Below are 17,720 nucleotides of genomic sequence, written 5' to 3'. Positions count from 1 at the left end.
AGTTTTTACTATATTAAGCCGTATTAAAAATGGATAAATAAATGAAATGAAATGCCTCAGCCCCCTTGGTCCTTTCAGTCCCCCAGAAGAGGAGGCCAAGTCTCCTTCTTGCTTTCTTTTCTCTTCCAAGTTGGATGCCCTTAAAGGAAGCGCCGTGAAGAGCAAGGAAGAGCTGAGCAAGTCTCAGGAGCTCCTCAAAACCGAGAGCAAGAAAATGGAAGAGATGAGAAAAGAACTGTAAGTGTTTAACTCTCTTACTCTTTATGTGAGACTCCGTTTATTATTCGTGAAAACAAAATGTTTGTTCGTGGTGTATGAGGGATATTTTCAGTTGTTTAAGAAATAGTGGAGAAATTGTGTAGCGAGAACCATTCTTCCTTCTGAAACTTATGAGGATAACAAAGAATGACTAATATCTTTATTTAAAGGCACAAACTTTTTTGTTTTTAACGAGGGTCCACTTAATCAGATGCATGGTAACAGTTCCTGCGTCAGGAGACAGCAGTCCACAAAAACCAATGTTGTCTTTAAAGTGCCACAAGACTCTTTTAAAAAAAGATACAGTGGTACGTACGCTTCAGGTTACATTCGCTTCAGGTTACAGACTCTGCTAATCCAGAAATAGTACCTTGGGTTAAGAACTTTGCTTCAGGATGAGAACAGAAATTGTGCTCCGGCAGCAGCAGGAGGCCCCATTAGCTAAAGTGCTGCTTCAGGTTAAGAACAGTTTCAGGTTAAGAATGGACCTCTGGAACGAATTAAGTACTTAACCCGCGGTACCACTGTAGTGGTAAAAATTATGCAGTTATGGGTCACTGAAAGTTACTGGGCGATACCGATTGTTAATACAAATCATGTTATGTCGACTGCTGTGTTTGTGTTTACTGATTTGAAAGTATGCGTAGTTTGGCCACCTGGGGGCATGAGCACTTTCCAGATAGGGGCTTTTCCTCTCTCCCCACACACAGAGCTGATCTCTTTCTTTTTTTCATTGCTCTGCTTGTTACTAATCCTGATAACAGCATTACTGGTATTGCCTTAGAGGAACAACCCCAAGCATGGATACCAGAGAATGTGGAACGCTTAATGCTAAGTGATAAGGGATTTTGTTTGCAAAAAAGCCTTTATTTTTAATTTCCAGCAGGGTGGTGATGATTTGTTTCATTTTGTGTGGGATTTCCCGCCGCCCCCCCCCCCATTTTGCATGAGCAGAAACAAACATGTTGGTTTTTCACGACTAGCTGTGGGAGAGATGCAGGTTCAGCCAAGTTTTGCAGTCTCTGTGGGCAGAGAGAGAGGCAGGCTCTGTCACGCAAAGCACTGCATGCTTCAAATTCAACTCACAGTGGTCCCTCGTTTCTCTTTAAAACCAAGCCAACCCCATATTTGCATATTTGAGAAGCTATTTGATGGTGGGGAGCTCTTGATTTCCAAACCAATTTATTTGCTCTCAGGAGACATCAAGAGGAGATAATTATTTCCAGGGTTGTGTATGGTTCAAAAAGAGCCAGGAATGAATGCTGCTCTGGATTTCAGAAGAGAACAAGTGTGATTGAATCAGTCAGGGTTCAAAACTATATAGAAAAATGTTATTTAGATTTTATTGCAAGATGCTGAAGGTGGGAGATTACTATTGAGTTGATTGATGCCTGTCCTAGAGTTATCCTTTATCTATGTGGTCAGATTTTTGGTAGAAGTGGAAAGAAACCCAGGCCACAGAATTCTCAGGAATGTACTTAGAGGGTGCTCCAGAGTCTTCTTTTGCACCAACCATCGATAGAACTTTCCCATGCTGAATGACATATTTCAGACCCATGGATTGGAGGTTCTCCACTACCCTGTTAAAGCATCTCTAGCTGCTCTACACAGAACTCTTTTGACGTGTTAATACATGCAAGAAATTGTTGTTTGTTGTTTAGTCGTGTCCGACTCTTCATGATCCCATGGACAGAGCACGCCAGGCACTCCTGTCTTCCACTGCCTCCCGCAGTTTGGTCAAACTCATGCCGGTAGCTTCGAGAACACTGTCCCACCATCTCGTCCTCTGTCGTCCCCTTCTCCTTGTGCCCTCAATCTTTCCCAACATCAAGGTCTTTTCCAGGGAGTCTTTTCTTCTCATGAGGTGGCCAAAGTATTGGAGCCTCAGCTTCACGATCTGTCCTTCTAGTGAGCACTCAGGGCTAATTTCCTGAAGAATGGATGTGTTTGATCTTCTTGCAGTCCATGGGACTCTCAAGAGTCTCCTCCAGCACCATAATTCAAAAGCATCAATTCTTCGGCGATCAGCCTTCTTGATGGTCCAGCTCTCACTTCCAAACATCACTACCGGGAAAACCATGGCTTTAACTACACGGACCATTGTTGGCAAGGTGATGTCTCTACTTTTTAAGACGCTGTCTAGGTTTGCCATCGCCTTTCTCCCAAGGAGCAGGCGTCTTTTAATTTTGTGACTGCTGTCACCATCTGCAGTGATCATGGAGCCCAAGAAAGTAAAATCTCTCACTGCCTCCATTTCTTCCCCTTCTATTTGCCAGGAGGTGATGGGCCCAGTGGCCATGATCTTCGTTTTTTTGATGTTGAGCTTCAGACCATATTTTGCGCTCTCCTCTTTCACCCTCATTAAAAGGTTCTTTAATTCCTCCTGACTTTCTGCCATCAAGGTTGTGTCATCTGCATATCTGAGGTTGTTGATATTTCTTCTGGCGATCTTAATTCCGGCTTGGGATTCATCCAGCCCAGCCTTTCGCATGATGAATTCTGCATATAAGTTAAATAAGCAGGGAGACAGTATACAGCCTTGTCGTACTCCTTTCCCAATTTTGAACCAGTCAGTTGTTCCATATTCAGTTCTAACTGTAGCTTCTTGTCCCACATAGAGATTTCTCAGGAGACAGATGAGGTGAAATATGCCTTTACAATTGCATGTTTCACACAGCTACAAGTGCCAAGGAACTGAAACTGGCCTTGGCTCCCCACCCAGTGGTAAACATGCTTGCTACCACATAACGTTTGGAGTGACTCTCCAGGTTTTTTTTGGGGGGGAGGGGACACCTGTATCTGAATGCTGGTCTAGCCAAGCCAGTCTTGGCCATACTGGGCACAACTGATCTGGCTCAATAGAAGGCATGGGTTTCTCAAAATCAAGTCATACTAGATAAATTTCATTCCTTTTCTTGATAGAGTTACAAACTTGGTGGATCGGGGAAATGCTGTGGATGTAGTGTATCTTGATTTCAGTAAGGCTTTTGACAAAGTCCCTCATGATATTCTTGCAGAGAAGTTGGCAAAATATGCACTGAAGGAAGTAGCTGTTAGGTAGAATTGTAGTGGGTTGACTGACAGAACCCAAAGCATGCTCACTAATGGTTCCTCATCATTCTGGAAAAAAGGGAAGGTGGGGTACTGCAGAGTTCTATCCTGGGCCCGTTCTTGTTCCATGACTTAGATGAAGAAATTGAGAGGGTGTTCATCAAATTTGCAGATGACACCAAACTACGAGGTACAGCTAATGCCACAGAAGACAGAATCAGGATTCAAGATGACCTTAAAAGGTTGGAGAACTGGACCCAAACTAACAGAATGTATTTCAATAGAGACAAATGTATTCCTGCACTTGGGCAGGAATAACCACAAATATAAGATGGGGTACACCTAGCTCACTAGCAGTACATGTGAAAAGGATCTAGGGGTCCTAGTAGACCACAAGCTTCACATGTGTCAACAGTGTGATGCAACAGCAAAAGGGCTTAACAGAAGTCTCGTGTCCTGATCAAGAGAAGTAATCGTCCCATTTTATCAGACCGCACCTGGAGTCCTGTGTCTAGTTCTGGGCACCGCAGTTTAAGAAGGATATTGAGAAACTGGAACATGGAGGGCAACCAAGATGGTGAAAGGTCTGAAAACCAAGCCTTAGGAGGAGCAGTTGAAGAGGCTGGAAAAGAGGAGACTGAGAGGAGTTCTGATGGACGTCTTCAAGTATCTAAAGGACTGTTACATGGAAGATGGAGGAAACTTGTTTTCTCCTGCTCTGGAGGGTAGGACCAAACCAATGGATTCAAGTTACAAGAAAGAAGATTCTGACTCAACAGTTGGAAGAACTATTTGACAATAAGAGTTGTTTGACAATGGAATGGATTCTTCCGCCTTCTGAGGATTTTTAATCAGAGGTTGGATGCTCATCTTTCATGGATGCTTTGGTTGAAATTCGTGCGTTGCAGAGGATTGGACTAGATGACCCTTAGGGTCCCTTCCAACTCTACAATTCTATTATTCTTTCTCCAAAAATGTCTATTAGTGGGCCTCATTCTTACTCTCCAGCAATCCAAGCATCACTCAAGACCACTTACAGAATAAGTGCATGGTTGCTTTTTGAGGTGACAAACCAAAACAGCTAGAAAACTCTTAGATGTTGGAACTCCTAATGCAGATGATCTCAGGGCTCTTCAGTGTTGCTGACACTGATCGTTCACCATAAAACATTTTGAATTTGAGCTGGGTGGCTGAGTCTTTTGGTTATGACCCCTCTGTGGATGGAAATTAACATAGGAGCACACTAGATGGTGTGCTGCTTGCACTGTGCTGATTCTTGATGCTTCCTGCACTGCTTCTCTCTAGTTCAGTGGTTCCCAATTAGCTAATTACTGAGGACTCCCTATTTATCAAAAGCCAAGCCACAGACCCCCTGCTTTAGAAAATTTTGGTAACTGTGGTAGTTACCTCTGCAAATCAATTTTTTGAACAAAATATGAGGTGGCCCCTAATAAGCAAAGGATTTTAGGTACATAGTAAAAAACAAACAAACAAACAAAACCCAGGGCTGAGCGATATCTGGTTTTCAACATCGGAATATATCAGCAACTAAACATCACGATATTCTGATATATTACAATGTCTGAAATCAGGCGTGGGGGTGAGGGAGGGAGCAGCCATAGAGATGATGGGAGGGGAGAGGAGAGGAAACGGAGGCACCTTCATCACATGGTTTGAGTCGGAGGGCAGCCAGTGAAGATGCATGTCCTCTGTGGCTGCTGCTGCTTTCCTGCTGACTGAGAAAAGCTGCTCTACCTCAGTGCTAGGGGAAGGTAGTGCCACTGTGTCTTGACGTGAGGGCGATCAGCTGTCCTGTTCTCCGTCAGCATAAGGGGAAGATAGTGCCTCGCAATCGGTTGCCCTGGTCTCCCTCAGCATGAGGGAAGGCAGCTCAGATCAGCAGCGTTATCGGCTGAGATCATCATGCAATGTCGGCGGTGCCTTGGAATTGGCTGCCCTGCATTATTCATATTGCTGTGTCATTTTGCCGAGTCAAAATCGTTAACGCGGTGTGATTTCAAAACCAATTTTGGCCGATATATTGAAAAATTGCACAGTGCTAAAACAGACCATAAACATCATGATATTACCATGCAAAAATGACAAAAATGTAGTTCAGGGGGATGCAAGAGATGGAGCTGTGGACCCCATGGGTGCGTTCGGTGGACCTCCAGGGGGCCCTGGACCCCTAATTGGGAACCACTGCTCTAGTTGTTTGCCACTAGCAATGTCGTAGTGCAAGCCATAAATGTTCTCATATACATGCAGAAGGCAATTTGTGGGCTTTTGCTTCTTACCCTCCAAGGTACCTGGTTGATCTTGTAACACAACTGACTTAGTTTATTTTATTTTCATCTCCCTCTTTCTTCTGGATGGCTGTGGAATGTTTGCCATTCACAAGCAGCAGAGAAGCAAAAAGCTGGGAGAGGAGGGAGAGAGTTAGGAGTGGGGAGTAGAAAGCGCTGAAAACCCACCAAAATCAGCCCTAAAACAAGTCTTGACAATAACATAGCTGCCACTTTGTGAGTTGTCTTTATATATAATATACCGTATTTTTCGCTCTCTAGGTCTCACCAGACGATAAGACGCACCTGGTTTGGGGGGGAGGAAACAAGAAAAAAATATTCTCTAGCTGTTCTGGCTTCTGGGATAGCCGCTGAAGCCTCTCCCGGGCAGTGGGATGAAAGCTCCCCCTGCCCGGAAGAGGCTGCCCGCGGGTAAGCTACCCTCTGTACCTTGCCCCATCTCCCACAAGAACCGCACGCTCTTTAAAGGGAGTGCGGTTCTTGGGGGCTTTCTGGGAGGTGGGGGAAGGGACAGAGTCGCACGTTCTGTCCCTTCCCCCCACTTCCCGCAAGAGGAAGGCAAAGCCTTCGCAGGACAGCAGGGAGCCTTCGTCCCACTGCCCTACGGAGGCTTCATGGGGGCTACCCAAAAGCCAGAATAGCTAGAGGGAGCGCTGCACAGCGTTCCCTCTATCTAGTCTAGCTTTGCGCGAAGCCTCCGCAGGGCACGGGGAGCAGCGCTCCCTCTCTCTGTTCTGGCTTCTGGCTTAGCCTGCATTCGCTCCATAAGACGCACACACATTTTCCCTTACTTTTTAGGAGGGAAAAGGTGTGTCTTATAGAGCGAAAAATACGGTAAACCTTATTGCATATTTCACCCGCACCTATTGCAAGATTGTTGAGCGGGGATTTAATTAGAAACAAATTGCTGCAACACCTGGGGGCTGGTTGTGTGTGTGTTGTTGTTGGGGGGGGGGATTGTGGCAGTCTGCTGCCTGAACTCTTCTTCAGTCTCTCTCAGCTCACACCATTCAGGAGAGAAGAATCTTAACACGGTTATACTTGACCCAGCCCACTTACAGCTATGATAAATGTGTGTATTTGCTTTTTTAAAAAATGTTTCAAATGGCATGGAAAGTAATTCATTTAAAAAGAAGTGATTCCACACCTAGCATCCACTGCCTTCCTTTCAAAGATCGATGCTGGACAGAGGAGGGCATTTGGGATGTGGGTCGTCACCTTATTAAATATCTCATCAAGCATGAGATTTTCTCTCCCTTCCTTTTTTTTTGCAAGCTGCAAAGCTGATTTCTCTCCCACTGTTCCCCTCCCTTGCCCTTCTTGTTCCTATGGTAACCATGCGCTCTCTGTCTTCACAGAGAAGTACTAAAGCTGGTAGAGGCTGAGAAGTCCCAGCAGCTTGCCGTCTTGCAAGAAGAGAACATTAAACTTGCCGAGGAGCTTGGCAAGGGGGAAGTCACCAGTCACCAGAAGGTATGTCCTTTCACGTTGACTTTCCAGGGGTGGAGTTTGCTGTAAGCGAGTTTTTAAGAGCTAGCCATGCTCTTCCATTTGTGTGTGTGTGTGTGTGTGTGTGTGTGAGAGAGAGAGAGAGAGAGAGAGAGAGAGAGAGAGAGAGAGAGAGAGAGAGAGAGATATTTCGGCACATGCTGATGATTGAGGGAAATTGTCTTTCAGGGTATAAATGCCAGGAAAGCAGCAGCAGCAACAAGGCAACGAGAACTTAAAATGAATTCAGTGTTTATTGTGGTGTGATCTCTTGTGGGCGGCTGAAGCTAGCAAAAGTCCACCCTGACAGGAAAGCCAGCCTATCTCCAGGGTGCTACGTTTGTGGCTCTTCCATTGGGTTTTAAAGTATTTGAGCATAATATCTTCAAACATATCCAAGAAAGGGGGGAAATTGCCTAATGCTTTGCAGGAGAGAGGAGGTTTGATGGAAAGAAGTGTTGCTTGTTAGCAGGGGTCAGCCTTTCTGTCAGTGGCTTTTCTTACATTAATATCTCTATAATGGGGTTTTCATCACTGTGACCTTCTGAAGCTGCTTGCTGAACCCCCCTCCCCCCCGCTCCCAAACCGACAACACACCCCAGCACTAATTTGTAAAAGGGATGTTTGAGCAAGTGAGCAAAACTGTTTTTAAGTATTGAAAGCTGTGTTTGATGATTTTGAATTGGAATGTGTGCAAATGAGATTCATTGTGCTTGCTGTGAAATTTGCTTGGGATAGATGTGTGGTCATTTAGTAGCTGTATAAAATCTACTTCATACCATTTATTAACATATACATATAGTATGGGCCTTTCACGCACAATCTCTGTTGAAATGAATGGGAGTTGGCCAGGATCACACACTTGGTGCTGACTCGAGGGATCTGTGTTCTGCTTCAGCCTTTGCACATCACACACAAGCAACTTTCAGCTAACTTCTAAGTCAGGGATCTAAGAAAAACTCTGCAATGGCCCCAACACCTTAGAGAGCCTATTATGTTCACACAATCTGTCATCATCTTTTCATTCTTCTCCTCATTGGGTAGTAAGTGTATTCATTGCAGAGGTTACAAGACGATCCAAAACCTATAGTCAGAACCAAGTATCTGGGTACATCTACTTAATATCTTTCTAATTTTGCCGCCATGCATCATGTTTTGAAGTAATTTGCAATTTGAAGTAATTTGATTTGGGTTAGGGTTTTTGTGCGAGAGGAATGAGTAGGAGACAAGCATGGATTCATCTACAAGCTTTTATTTGCAAATATGAGGACTAGGAACTTGGTTATTCAAAAGAGAAGCAGATGTCCTCAGCAACCTAGGGATATGCAAAATGCCCAAGCTTTGTCATTAGTATCACTTTGGGCTTGAAAACTATATGAGCAGTAGTTGGGAAGCTGAGAAGAAACTGGGACACTGAGGAGGCAGAGAGCCCGGGCATTACATTTCAGCCTCTTACAGCAATTCTTGTCCTTTTGTCTCTTGGGGAAACCTGCAGGGGTCCCTGGACTAATTAATGTGAGCTAAAATAGTATGTAGACCTTATTGCAAGCACAGGCTCCAATGCTGGATGTGTACCAACAAAGCACTCTGGGTATGGCTTGCAGACATACATTTTTTTTAAAATTGAATTTTAAATTTGATTTGTAAGCAACTTTAAATTGTTGGATAAAGAGGGGGCACTAATAATGGGTGTCTGCCCAAGGCATGGTAGTCATGGAGCTAAATACGTGATAAAGCCTAATGTAGCTAATTAGCCCAGATCAGCCACTTCTGCAAGGCATCCCAATGCTCCCTTTCAATACAGGAGCACCCCCAGCCCAGCAGAAGCGAGTAGCTTACCAAGTTGGTGGGTAAGGATTGCTGAAGTGGAGGCAGCCTAAATTTACCTCTCTAACTTCTTAAAATTCAAAATCACACCAGGAAACACAATTTGCCAGTCCCTTCTCCTGCACAGGCCCTCTTGCAATAAAAAGAAGTTGCTCACCTATCTGCATTTCCGTTGCCCCCATTACATAAGGCTTCGGAAGGGGCTTCCGGGTGGGTGAGTGTTGTGGAAATTGGTTAAGAGAAAGAGCTTAACCCAAAGTTAAATCTGGTCCAAGGACTTTCTGCCTCTTCTTCACCTTCCCTTGCTGCATATGACAGTTGTTGGCAGAGAAGTCCTAGAGTAAAGAAATCTGGTAACTGGAATTGGAGTGTTAGCCTAGGAAGAATATCCACCTACCAAGTTAGGGTGCCAAGGAATGTGAATTGGCTAGCCCTAAAACGTAAGTGACACATGTTCATTTGCTAAGGTTTTTTCAACAGTGTTGTGAGCAACCCTGGATGTTCCTTGGAACCTTATCAAAAAGATCAGTAATGGCAGCCAAGTCCATTGGTTTATCATTACCACTATAACTCAGCAAGATGTTCTAGGGCGCACTGTTAGCTCACACAGAGCAGTGATGAAACCTGACCAGCACCCATGTAAACTGAGTGTGTGTACGGTTGTCAGGCCCCTTGGGCCTGAAGTCTCCAGGTACACCCACCGCCCCCAGCTAGCAGGCTTGAATCTCCATGTGGGGCTGCCCTACCCAGGCTGCCTGAGCAGGAAAGGAGTGACTCCCTTACTTCAGCTGGACCTGGGAATACAGTGGTACCTCGGGTTACATACGCTTCAGGTTACAGACTCCGCTAACCCAGAAGTAGTACCTCGGGTTAAGAACTTTGCTTCAGGATGAGAACAGAAATCATGCTTCGGCGGCATGGCAGCAGCAGGAGGTCCCATTAGCTAAAGTGGTGCTTCAGGTTAAGAACAGTTTCAGGTTAAGAACGGACCTCCAGAATGAATTAAGTACTTAACCCGAGGTACCACTGTACCCCCTTTCACTAAGATTTCTGACTTAAATTCCAATGAGTGACCTATTTGCTCATTTGTTGGACCTTGTGTTTTTTGTTTAAAAATAACAACGACTGTGCTTAATGAGATCACTGAGGCCTGATCCATGACATCTCCAGGAGCCGCCCCCAGGTCTCAGGTTTGGCCCTGAAATCTCAGGAAGTGGGAGGCTCCTGCCCTGGCAGCCATGCATGTGTGCCCTAAAAGAACTCTCTGGTTCTATGGCGGAGAAGCCAGTGTGGAAAGGGTCCCTGAAGACCTCTGCTTTAGAATGTACGTCAGAGAAGGGCTTGCATAAAATTCAGATGGCCAGCCTTTCTTTGTCCAGAGGAAGTTAGAAAGGAGTAAATGAAAGCTGTCCAGAATGAGCTTATTTTTCGGAGTGAGATTTAATGTCTTTAAAACTAGCAAGATGACTCTTCCACTTACCTTGCAGGTATTTTTGATTGGTACTGCTATGATAACAATATAAATTCTGGCCAGTATCTGTTAGTGAGTCTGTATATGCCTGAGGCATTTTGCAGATTTAATTGGTATTGTTTCATCAGTGTTTTATATTTACATCTGAAGTTTGTGTATTTGAGTAGAGGAAATATGGGTGTTCTCTTCATGGCTGCTTAAGTAATTAGCTGCTTTGTAATTAATTAAAGGATATTCAATCATATATTAGACCCTTACCTTGGGGAAATTTTCTGACTTGCAGTATTTCAAATCTTTGTGTGGCAGCCCTTAATTTAAAATTAGGAAGTTTTATTACTTAAAAAAATTAATCCTCCATTCTACGTATTTTTTGCTGAAAGAATTTCCCATAATCCATTTGGTCCTGCAGGGGGTAGCATATGCAATTTTTTTCAGTTGATGGGGGCAGGGAGAAGGGCTACTGCCAGAAATTCTCAGCAAGAAGCAAAGGTCTTTTCTTGGATATATTAAAAATAAATTGTAAAATAAGTATGTCATATTCAGAGCTTTTGTGGTGGTTATTTATATCACATAATATGTAGAGATGTGGTGTTCCTAAGTGGTAAGTACATGTAGTCTGGCTGCACCATTTGGGTGGGAGAGAGGGAGTTGATACTTTCTCATCAAACACTGTGTATAGCAGACCTGTTCCTCCATGAATACTGACCCAGCTCTAGGGCATTATGAGGATTTTCAGACTGTGGTGAGGTTAAACTGGCAGATTATTATTATTATAGTTAGTAATTTATTAATATTCTTCCACACAAGTGCATCAGAGGAGAGGCAATGTACAGTAGAAAGAGGAAAACAAATACATGGTTTTTTTTAAATCGAAAGAATACAAAATAGACACCAATGGCAGAGAACCGTTCATCTAGCTGGGAAAACCCATTGGAAGAATTGTCTTCAGAAGGTGCAGTGGGGGTGCCTGTCATCTCGCAGCATCCCTCTATTCTGAGGAAGTCTGCTGTCTAGAGGAGACCTCTGAGGGCTCTATTGCCAAAGATGCCCCTTGAAGTCAATTGGGGGGGGGCATGGCATTGGTGGGTGGAGCAACAAGTGTGAATTTTACCTTTTTGCAGTAGGTTACATCTCTGCAGCTTGCAGGAAGGAAATTTCATGGGCTGCCCTTGTTTACCTCCGATTTAAGCCCTTGTATCCTCCATCCTTCAGAACAAGAGCACTTTTCCTTCCAAATTCTTCTCCTTCCACCTCTGGAGTTTCAGTTTTCTTGCCTCTACAGCAAGCCTTGAAATTGAGAGCAGTAGCATGTGCAGCCTGCCTGTGCGGGGGAGGCAGATGAGCTGTCCTCTGAAGCTGTCACTGAAAATAGCTATATTAGACTTCAAGCACATTCTCGGCACAATATGATGTCTGTTCTAGGCCAAACCTCCCATGGTTTGCACTTTCCTTCTCTCTCTTGTGGTCTAAGAGAGAGAGAGAGAGAGAGAGAGAGAGAGAGAGAGAGAGAGAGAGAGAGAGAGAGAGCGCATCAACCTCTCTTGGGAACCGAGGGCCAAAGCTCAGAGCTGAGAGACATGGAGGGGAATGGCTATAGCTAGGGAGATCTGGGGGCCGAGGGGGGGGATGTATGTGTGATCTGGCTGGCTGCTGCTGTGGGATTAAAAGGGGCAGAGGAGGACTCTCCTGTCAGGATTCAACAAATCCCTCTGGTCAAAGAGAGCATGTGAAGAGGGGAGAAGGAGTTGGGGAAGAGGCAGCGTTGCCTCATGCGCCTGCTGAAAATAACAAATTTCTGTGAAAATGGCTTAAGTTGCAGAGGATCCCCCCTTTTTTTTCCACCTCTGGAGAGAAGACAATCTGCAAATTAGGGAAAGTTGCAGGATGTTTGAATTAGAAGGTAGCACTGTTTGATTCTTAAATGGTAAATGAGACTGATTTTCTCTTTCAGCTGGACGAAGAGAGATCTGTCCTTAATAACCAGTTGCTAGAGATGAAAAAGAGGTAAGCTTTCTCACGGGGGGGGGGGTGTTTGGGTGTGCGCACCTACAGACAATTGGGGAAAATAGGACTAAATAAACCCATAGTGAAGCTGTTTGATTCCATCTACCCTTCTTTAGTTGAAATAACCCAGGACTGCACCCTTCAGCTGTTGACAATGCATGTGGAATACTAAATACATGCAAAAAATTTGTGTGAAAAGGCTTGACCTTAAGAAGCATTTAAGATTGCTTAATCTAGCATGTACCATACTCTGATAGATGTTCCCTTCTATTCTCTGCATTTCAGCACCTAGATAATTGTGCCATTTTTAGCACTAGAGTTTTGAATCACTTTAACAGATCTGGAAACTGCGCAAAGCCTCCCTGTGGATCAGCTTCAAAAGTCTTCATTAAGTGGTTTTGTCAAAATATTGCTAAACTCTATACCCACTTCAGGCAAATAACTCTAACAGTTTGACTTTAAACCTCCCCACCCCAGTGGCACATTTGTCCATTGTCTCTGTAGACAGACAGAGGCCAACAACTTAAAAAGCTGGGAGTGAAACATCTTAACATTGACATTTTAACACCTTCAGGGGATAACTAATTTAGAAAAAAAAGCATCCTAGCAAACATGAATATTCTGGCTTACTGGTGCTTTCCTTTTTCAACTTATGCTATGCAGTTAACCCTCTCAGTATCCAGCAGTTACACTGGTAGAATTCAGTATTGTAACAGTAAATATCAAACTTACTGCATAGAAACATGAATGAGTTTTGTTTCTGAAGTATGCTTACAGGGTGCCTTGTAGTTTATGTATCTTTGTAGTGATTGAGACAGTTAAATTAACCAGGGACTTTCCAAACAGTTCATTTTCATGGCTCAGGAATTAGCAGTAGGTTTTCTGCCTAACCTCTCAGGTTTTGTGATGTAAAAACAAGAGATCTTTGGTCAGTTGATATAGAGAGACCTCATGGAGTCAGCAGTCTTGCCCATCACCATTTCACCCACAATAATTATTATTCTCCTGCCCCCAAAATTGTCTTTGTGAAAGTAGGTATTAGAACAGCCTTTTCCAAGCTGGTGCCCTCTGGATATTTTGGACTGCAACTTCCATCTGCCCCAGCCAGCGCAGCCAAGGGTCAGCAACAGGGAGCAGAGCAGCCCTCAGGGGACCGGGAGGGTGAGAGGCGAGGTGGCAGCGAGGTTGGTGCATGTACCACCTGAGCCCCTGGGGCGCTCCCCCTGGCTTTGCCCCTTTCCCTCTCTCCCTGGGTAAGCCAAAGTGACGCACGTGGTGGGAGGTCAGCTAAGTGCCACTGATTCCTATTGGTTGTAGTTCAAAACCTCTGGAGGGCACGAGGTTGATGAAGGCGGAGTTAGAGAATTTTGGGACTCTCTAGCTAAAAGGGGGCTCAGTGTTGCTTCAGCTCATTAGATCCATTGTGGATTTGCTAACTGTCTGACTTGTCTCTGAGCCTGCGCTATTTTCTCAATACTCATTTCACTCCTCTCTCTCCCCTTTCCTACCCTTGCTTCCTTTGCTATATCTGTGTGTCTTTAATGGTAAGACTAAAGAAAGTCTATCCACGTTACAATAAATAACTTTTTTTTCCTCGCCAATAAAAATTGTTGTACATATTTTTCGGCTGCCTTTTTGTTTCCTTAGTGTCTTGCTTTTTGTTTCGTTTTTCGTTTCGTAAAATACTCAGCAGTATTAAATCTTTTTTTTTTTTTACAACAACAACAGAATCCACTTCAGTGCAAATTTAGTTCTTCCTTTACTGTATTTTGCATTTCTCTTCCATGTTTCTAACATGTGGTTCTTGTTATCTTGCATTTTTAAAGCTTGCCCAGTATCACTTTAAGGTACTTGCTTCATTATTTGAATTTCTTGGTTTCTTTTGTGGCAAGCGAAGAATCTGGGTGTGCTTCTAGCTGGGGGTTATTGGAGTCACCCATGTGATCTGTTTAGTAGCTGCTTCTGGGCAAACCACTAAGAATGTCTCCTGCACAAATCTACTTCACTCAGTGGAGCAAATCCCATTCATTTCAGTGGAACTTGCTCAGGAGATGCTTCTGGTGGGGTGAGCCCCTTGCAACATAAAATGTTTTTAAAAAAATGGTACAAAACATGGGAATTACCGTACAAAATGGTCATGAGCCCTGCCCTAATAAACCAATTGGAAACTGTTGTTAAATGGGTCTTTTGAGCCATGAAATTATACTTTTCAAGTTGATAATAACTGTGCTCCCATCCTACAAGAAAACGGATGAGGTTTCTCAGCATGACTGAGCTTTCAAATTGCTGGGTGTGGGTGTGTGGGTGTATACATACATACATATACACACAACTACATAGAAATATATATAGTTTGTCATTCAAAGCACATCTTCCAATTTAACCATAGAATGGCCACATTTTTTTAACCCAAGGATAAATATTGGCAGAGGTTTTCCAAGCATTTTGGTGCCAAGGCAGAATTTCCAAAAAACTATTTTCCCTAATGTTAGTAAAAACATAATAAAATGATTATTTGCTGTGCCTTACCTTACTCCTGCCGAGGGTGGACTGTCTCATTTTGCCTGATGCTAAGATGGGACGCGGGTGGCGCTGTGGGTTAAACCACAGAGCTAGGACTTGCCAATCAGAAGGTTGGCGGTTCGAATCCCCGCGATGGGGTGAACTCCCGTTGCTCGGTCCCTGCTCCTGCCAACCTAGCAGTTCGAAAGCACGTCAGAGTGCAAGTAGATAAATAGGTACCGCTCCAGCGGGAAGATAAATGGCATTTCCGTGCACTGCTCTGGTTTGCCAGAAGTGGCTTAGTCCTGCTGGCCACATGACCCGGAAGCTGTACGCCGGCTCCCTTGGCCAATAAAGTGAGATGAGCGCTGCAACCCCAGAGTCGGTCACGACTGGACCTAACGGTCAGGGGTCCCTTTACCTTTAAGAGCCCAATGGTTCTAGGCCTCTGTTATGTATCATGGGGGTTCTGTGCTGGCAGATCCAGTTGAAGTGTCTGGAGGTGTATGCAAGAGGCATTTTTCAAAGTCATGGTGGAAGAGAACAAATGTGAGAGGTGTCTGAGAAGAAAGGGCATTTGAAATGTGTATCTATTAGGCCTGTCACCTGATTTGAAATGGTTTACCTAATTAATTATTTGGGTTCTAGTTAATTGCTTAAATTTGCATATGAGTAAAGAAATGCTCTGATGCAGAAAGCATGCTTTTTAGATGATGTGTGCATGCATTGTAGCTGTGAATCATATATTTGCCCTTGTCTCTCACATTAGAGAGAGACCCTCAGTTAGGATGGCACTTGCCACTTCCATAAGTAGTTGCATTATAAATAATAATATAAATTTGTGTGTGTGTGTACTGGTCATGTGCTTTCCCACTTGCAGAAGGGCTTGTGAAATGTGAAAGTGTGGAATGTCACTGGCCAGAAGAACAGTTTGTATGATAAGCTGTGAACACCTCCAAAATTAGGTGCATTTCTCATACACACCTGAAACACAATGTTTTCTGTCTAGTGCAAAGACTGGCATCTTAATAATCCTGGCTCTTCTTTTCTGCTTTTCAATCAAGTTCCTAGTCCCCATGGTTGTCAGGAGAAGCTTATGCTCTTCTCTGTGTCCTCCTGCCATTTCCTTTCTTCTCAAATTGTGTAAGCCAGTGCAAAAATGATGCAAACCTAGCCCAATATTGTGAATACAACTTGCTTTTTTGTGTGTGCAGAGTTTACCTATATGGACACACTTTTACTTACACTCAAGCACATACCTTGAATGCACACAGTTCAGCGTTATAGCCAGTGATGCACAGACGGCCCCAGTAATTATGCAAGGCATGCTGCTGTTAGTTTTAGCAGAGCAGTGGTCAATGCTTGACATATAGGAGCTGTCACTCATGTGCTCAACAAGCATTCTGCAGAATCAAAGGCAGACTTAAATGCCATGGAGCTTTTCTGGAACAAAAGACAGCCTTTCTGATATTTAGAAGAGACACTCTGGGTAGCTGTTCGGGGCTGTGGCCTGATTCTGTTCAATTCCTTCTCTGTCTTAAAAAACAACAACCCTGACCCAGCTGTGGTGTGTGCCTTCATGTCTGTACATCCCAGATTCTCCAGTTGCTGCTTCCATGACTAAGACTAAACATCTGCATAACTTCAAATAGAATTCTGTGATGTATTATCACTGTTGTTTGTTTGTTTGTTTTTGCCATATTTCTTGGGCTCCTGCAAGGACTGTGCTGTATTTCACCCGCTGGTTATCGTGGTTCTCACTAACTGTAGATACCATGGACACTTAACAACCTTTGGTTTAGGGCTATTGATTATCCCTTTCTTCAGTTTGCATTTTGCTCCATCTGGATGTGCATGAGATACTCTCTTGCTCTCTCTTTCTCTGGCTACCTCTGCTCGATTTTAGTTTCCTCCAATAGCAATTGTTGGCTGTCTTTCAAAACAAGAACAAAAAACAGGCCTACTCTCCAAGTAAAGGGATTGAACCAATTTGTAGTGTCTCCCATTCAGGCCCTATTTAAATAAGTAGGAAATGCACAGTAGCATCCCGTTATTGTCAGTGCGCCTTTTAGAGGCCTTGTTTTCTGTGACTGCGTTCAGAAAAGTAACCGGGCCCTGCCTCAAGGGTTGATATTGTTGGTCATCTGCTGAGGGCCCAGTATGAACCCATTAACACGAGCCCCCTTGGCTCTTCACCATTGCAGCCTTCTTGGCAGTTCACCTGCCTCTTCCTCTGGCCCCCTCAGCCGTGGGGATGAGAGGCGGAAGGAGCCTGTCAGCCGATTAGGCCTCTTCCGGGCAGGCAAGCAGGTGGCAGAAAGCAGCAGCCAGGAGCAGCCCAAGCCATTTTGCTGCCTGAGGCAAAGGGCAAGGGGGTGCATTCCCCATTCTGTGCACAAAACCTGACTAGACTGGTAGTTGGCTCTTACTTCAGCATTCATGGTGGAACCGCAGAGCAGCAAGCTAGCTTAGGGGCCGCTGGGCAGACCACAGGGCACACATTTAAAGCCACCCCCCCCCCAGCAAATGCCTCACTCTGCCTCCTGGAAGGGCCAGTCCTGGCAGCAGCAGCTGCTCGCTGTGGTGGTGAGAAGGTCAGTGAAGGAGCCCTGCGGAGTCAGCTTGAATTGTCGGGGGAAAGAGAGAAGAGGCCCTTAATGAACTGCAGAAAGTGACTCTTCCTCTCTTCTTCGCCAAGTCATGGTCCTGGCCTGTGGCCAGGGGCGCCGACTTATAAAAAATATTGGGGGGGGGCCTCCAAACCGCTGCTGCTGGGGGAACGAAAGGGGCGAGCCCCGGGCTGCCCCAACCTT

At 44.5% G+C, this 17,720-nt stretch overlaps 1 protein-coding gene across 15 annotated transcripts in view; it reads left to right on the top strand.

Annotated features, from left to right (window-relative positions):
• CLIP1 (CAP-Gly domain containing linker protein 1) overlaps window positions 1-17,720 on the top strand; it is a 105,287-nt gene that overhangs the window by 74,223 nt on the left and 13,344 nt on the right. For 12 of the 15 annotated variants that reach the window (XM_081892885.1, XM_081892875.1, XM_081892886.1 and 9 more), the window contains 4 exons: window positions 131-237; window positions 6,974-7,088; window positions 12,353-12,405; window positions 14,232-14,252. In XM_081892885.1, coding sequence (XP_081749011.1) covers window positions 131-237; window positions 6,974-7,088; window positions 12,353-12,405; window positions 14,232-14,252 — 296 coding nt within the window. The remainder of the gene's footprint in view (window positions 1-130; window positions 238-6,973; window positions 7,089-12,352; window positions 12,406-14,231; window positions 14,253-17,720) is intronic. The other 3 variants (XM_081892880.1, XM_081892879.1, XM_081892884.1) reach the window with 1 other exon arrangement.

Source organism: Podarcis melisellensis (assembly GCF_964234715.1).
Source record: "Podarcis melisellensis genome assembly, chromosome: 16".
Classification (NCBI taxonomy): Eukaryota; Metazoa; Chordata; class Lepidosauria; order Squamata; family Lacertidae; genus Podarcis; species Podarcis melisellensis.
Note: the sequence above shows the minus strand (reverse complement) of the source record. Positions and strands in the feature narration are given on the sequence as shown.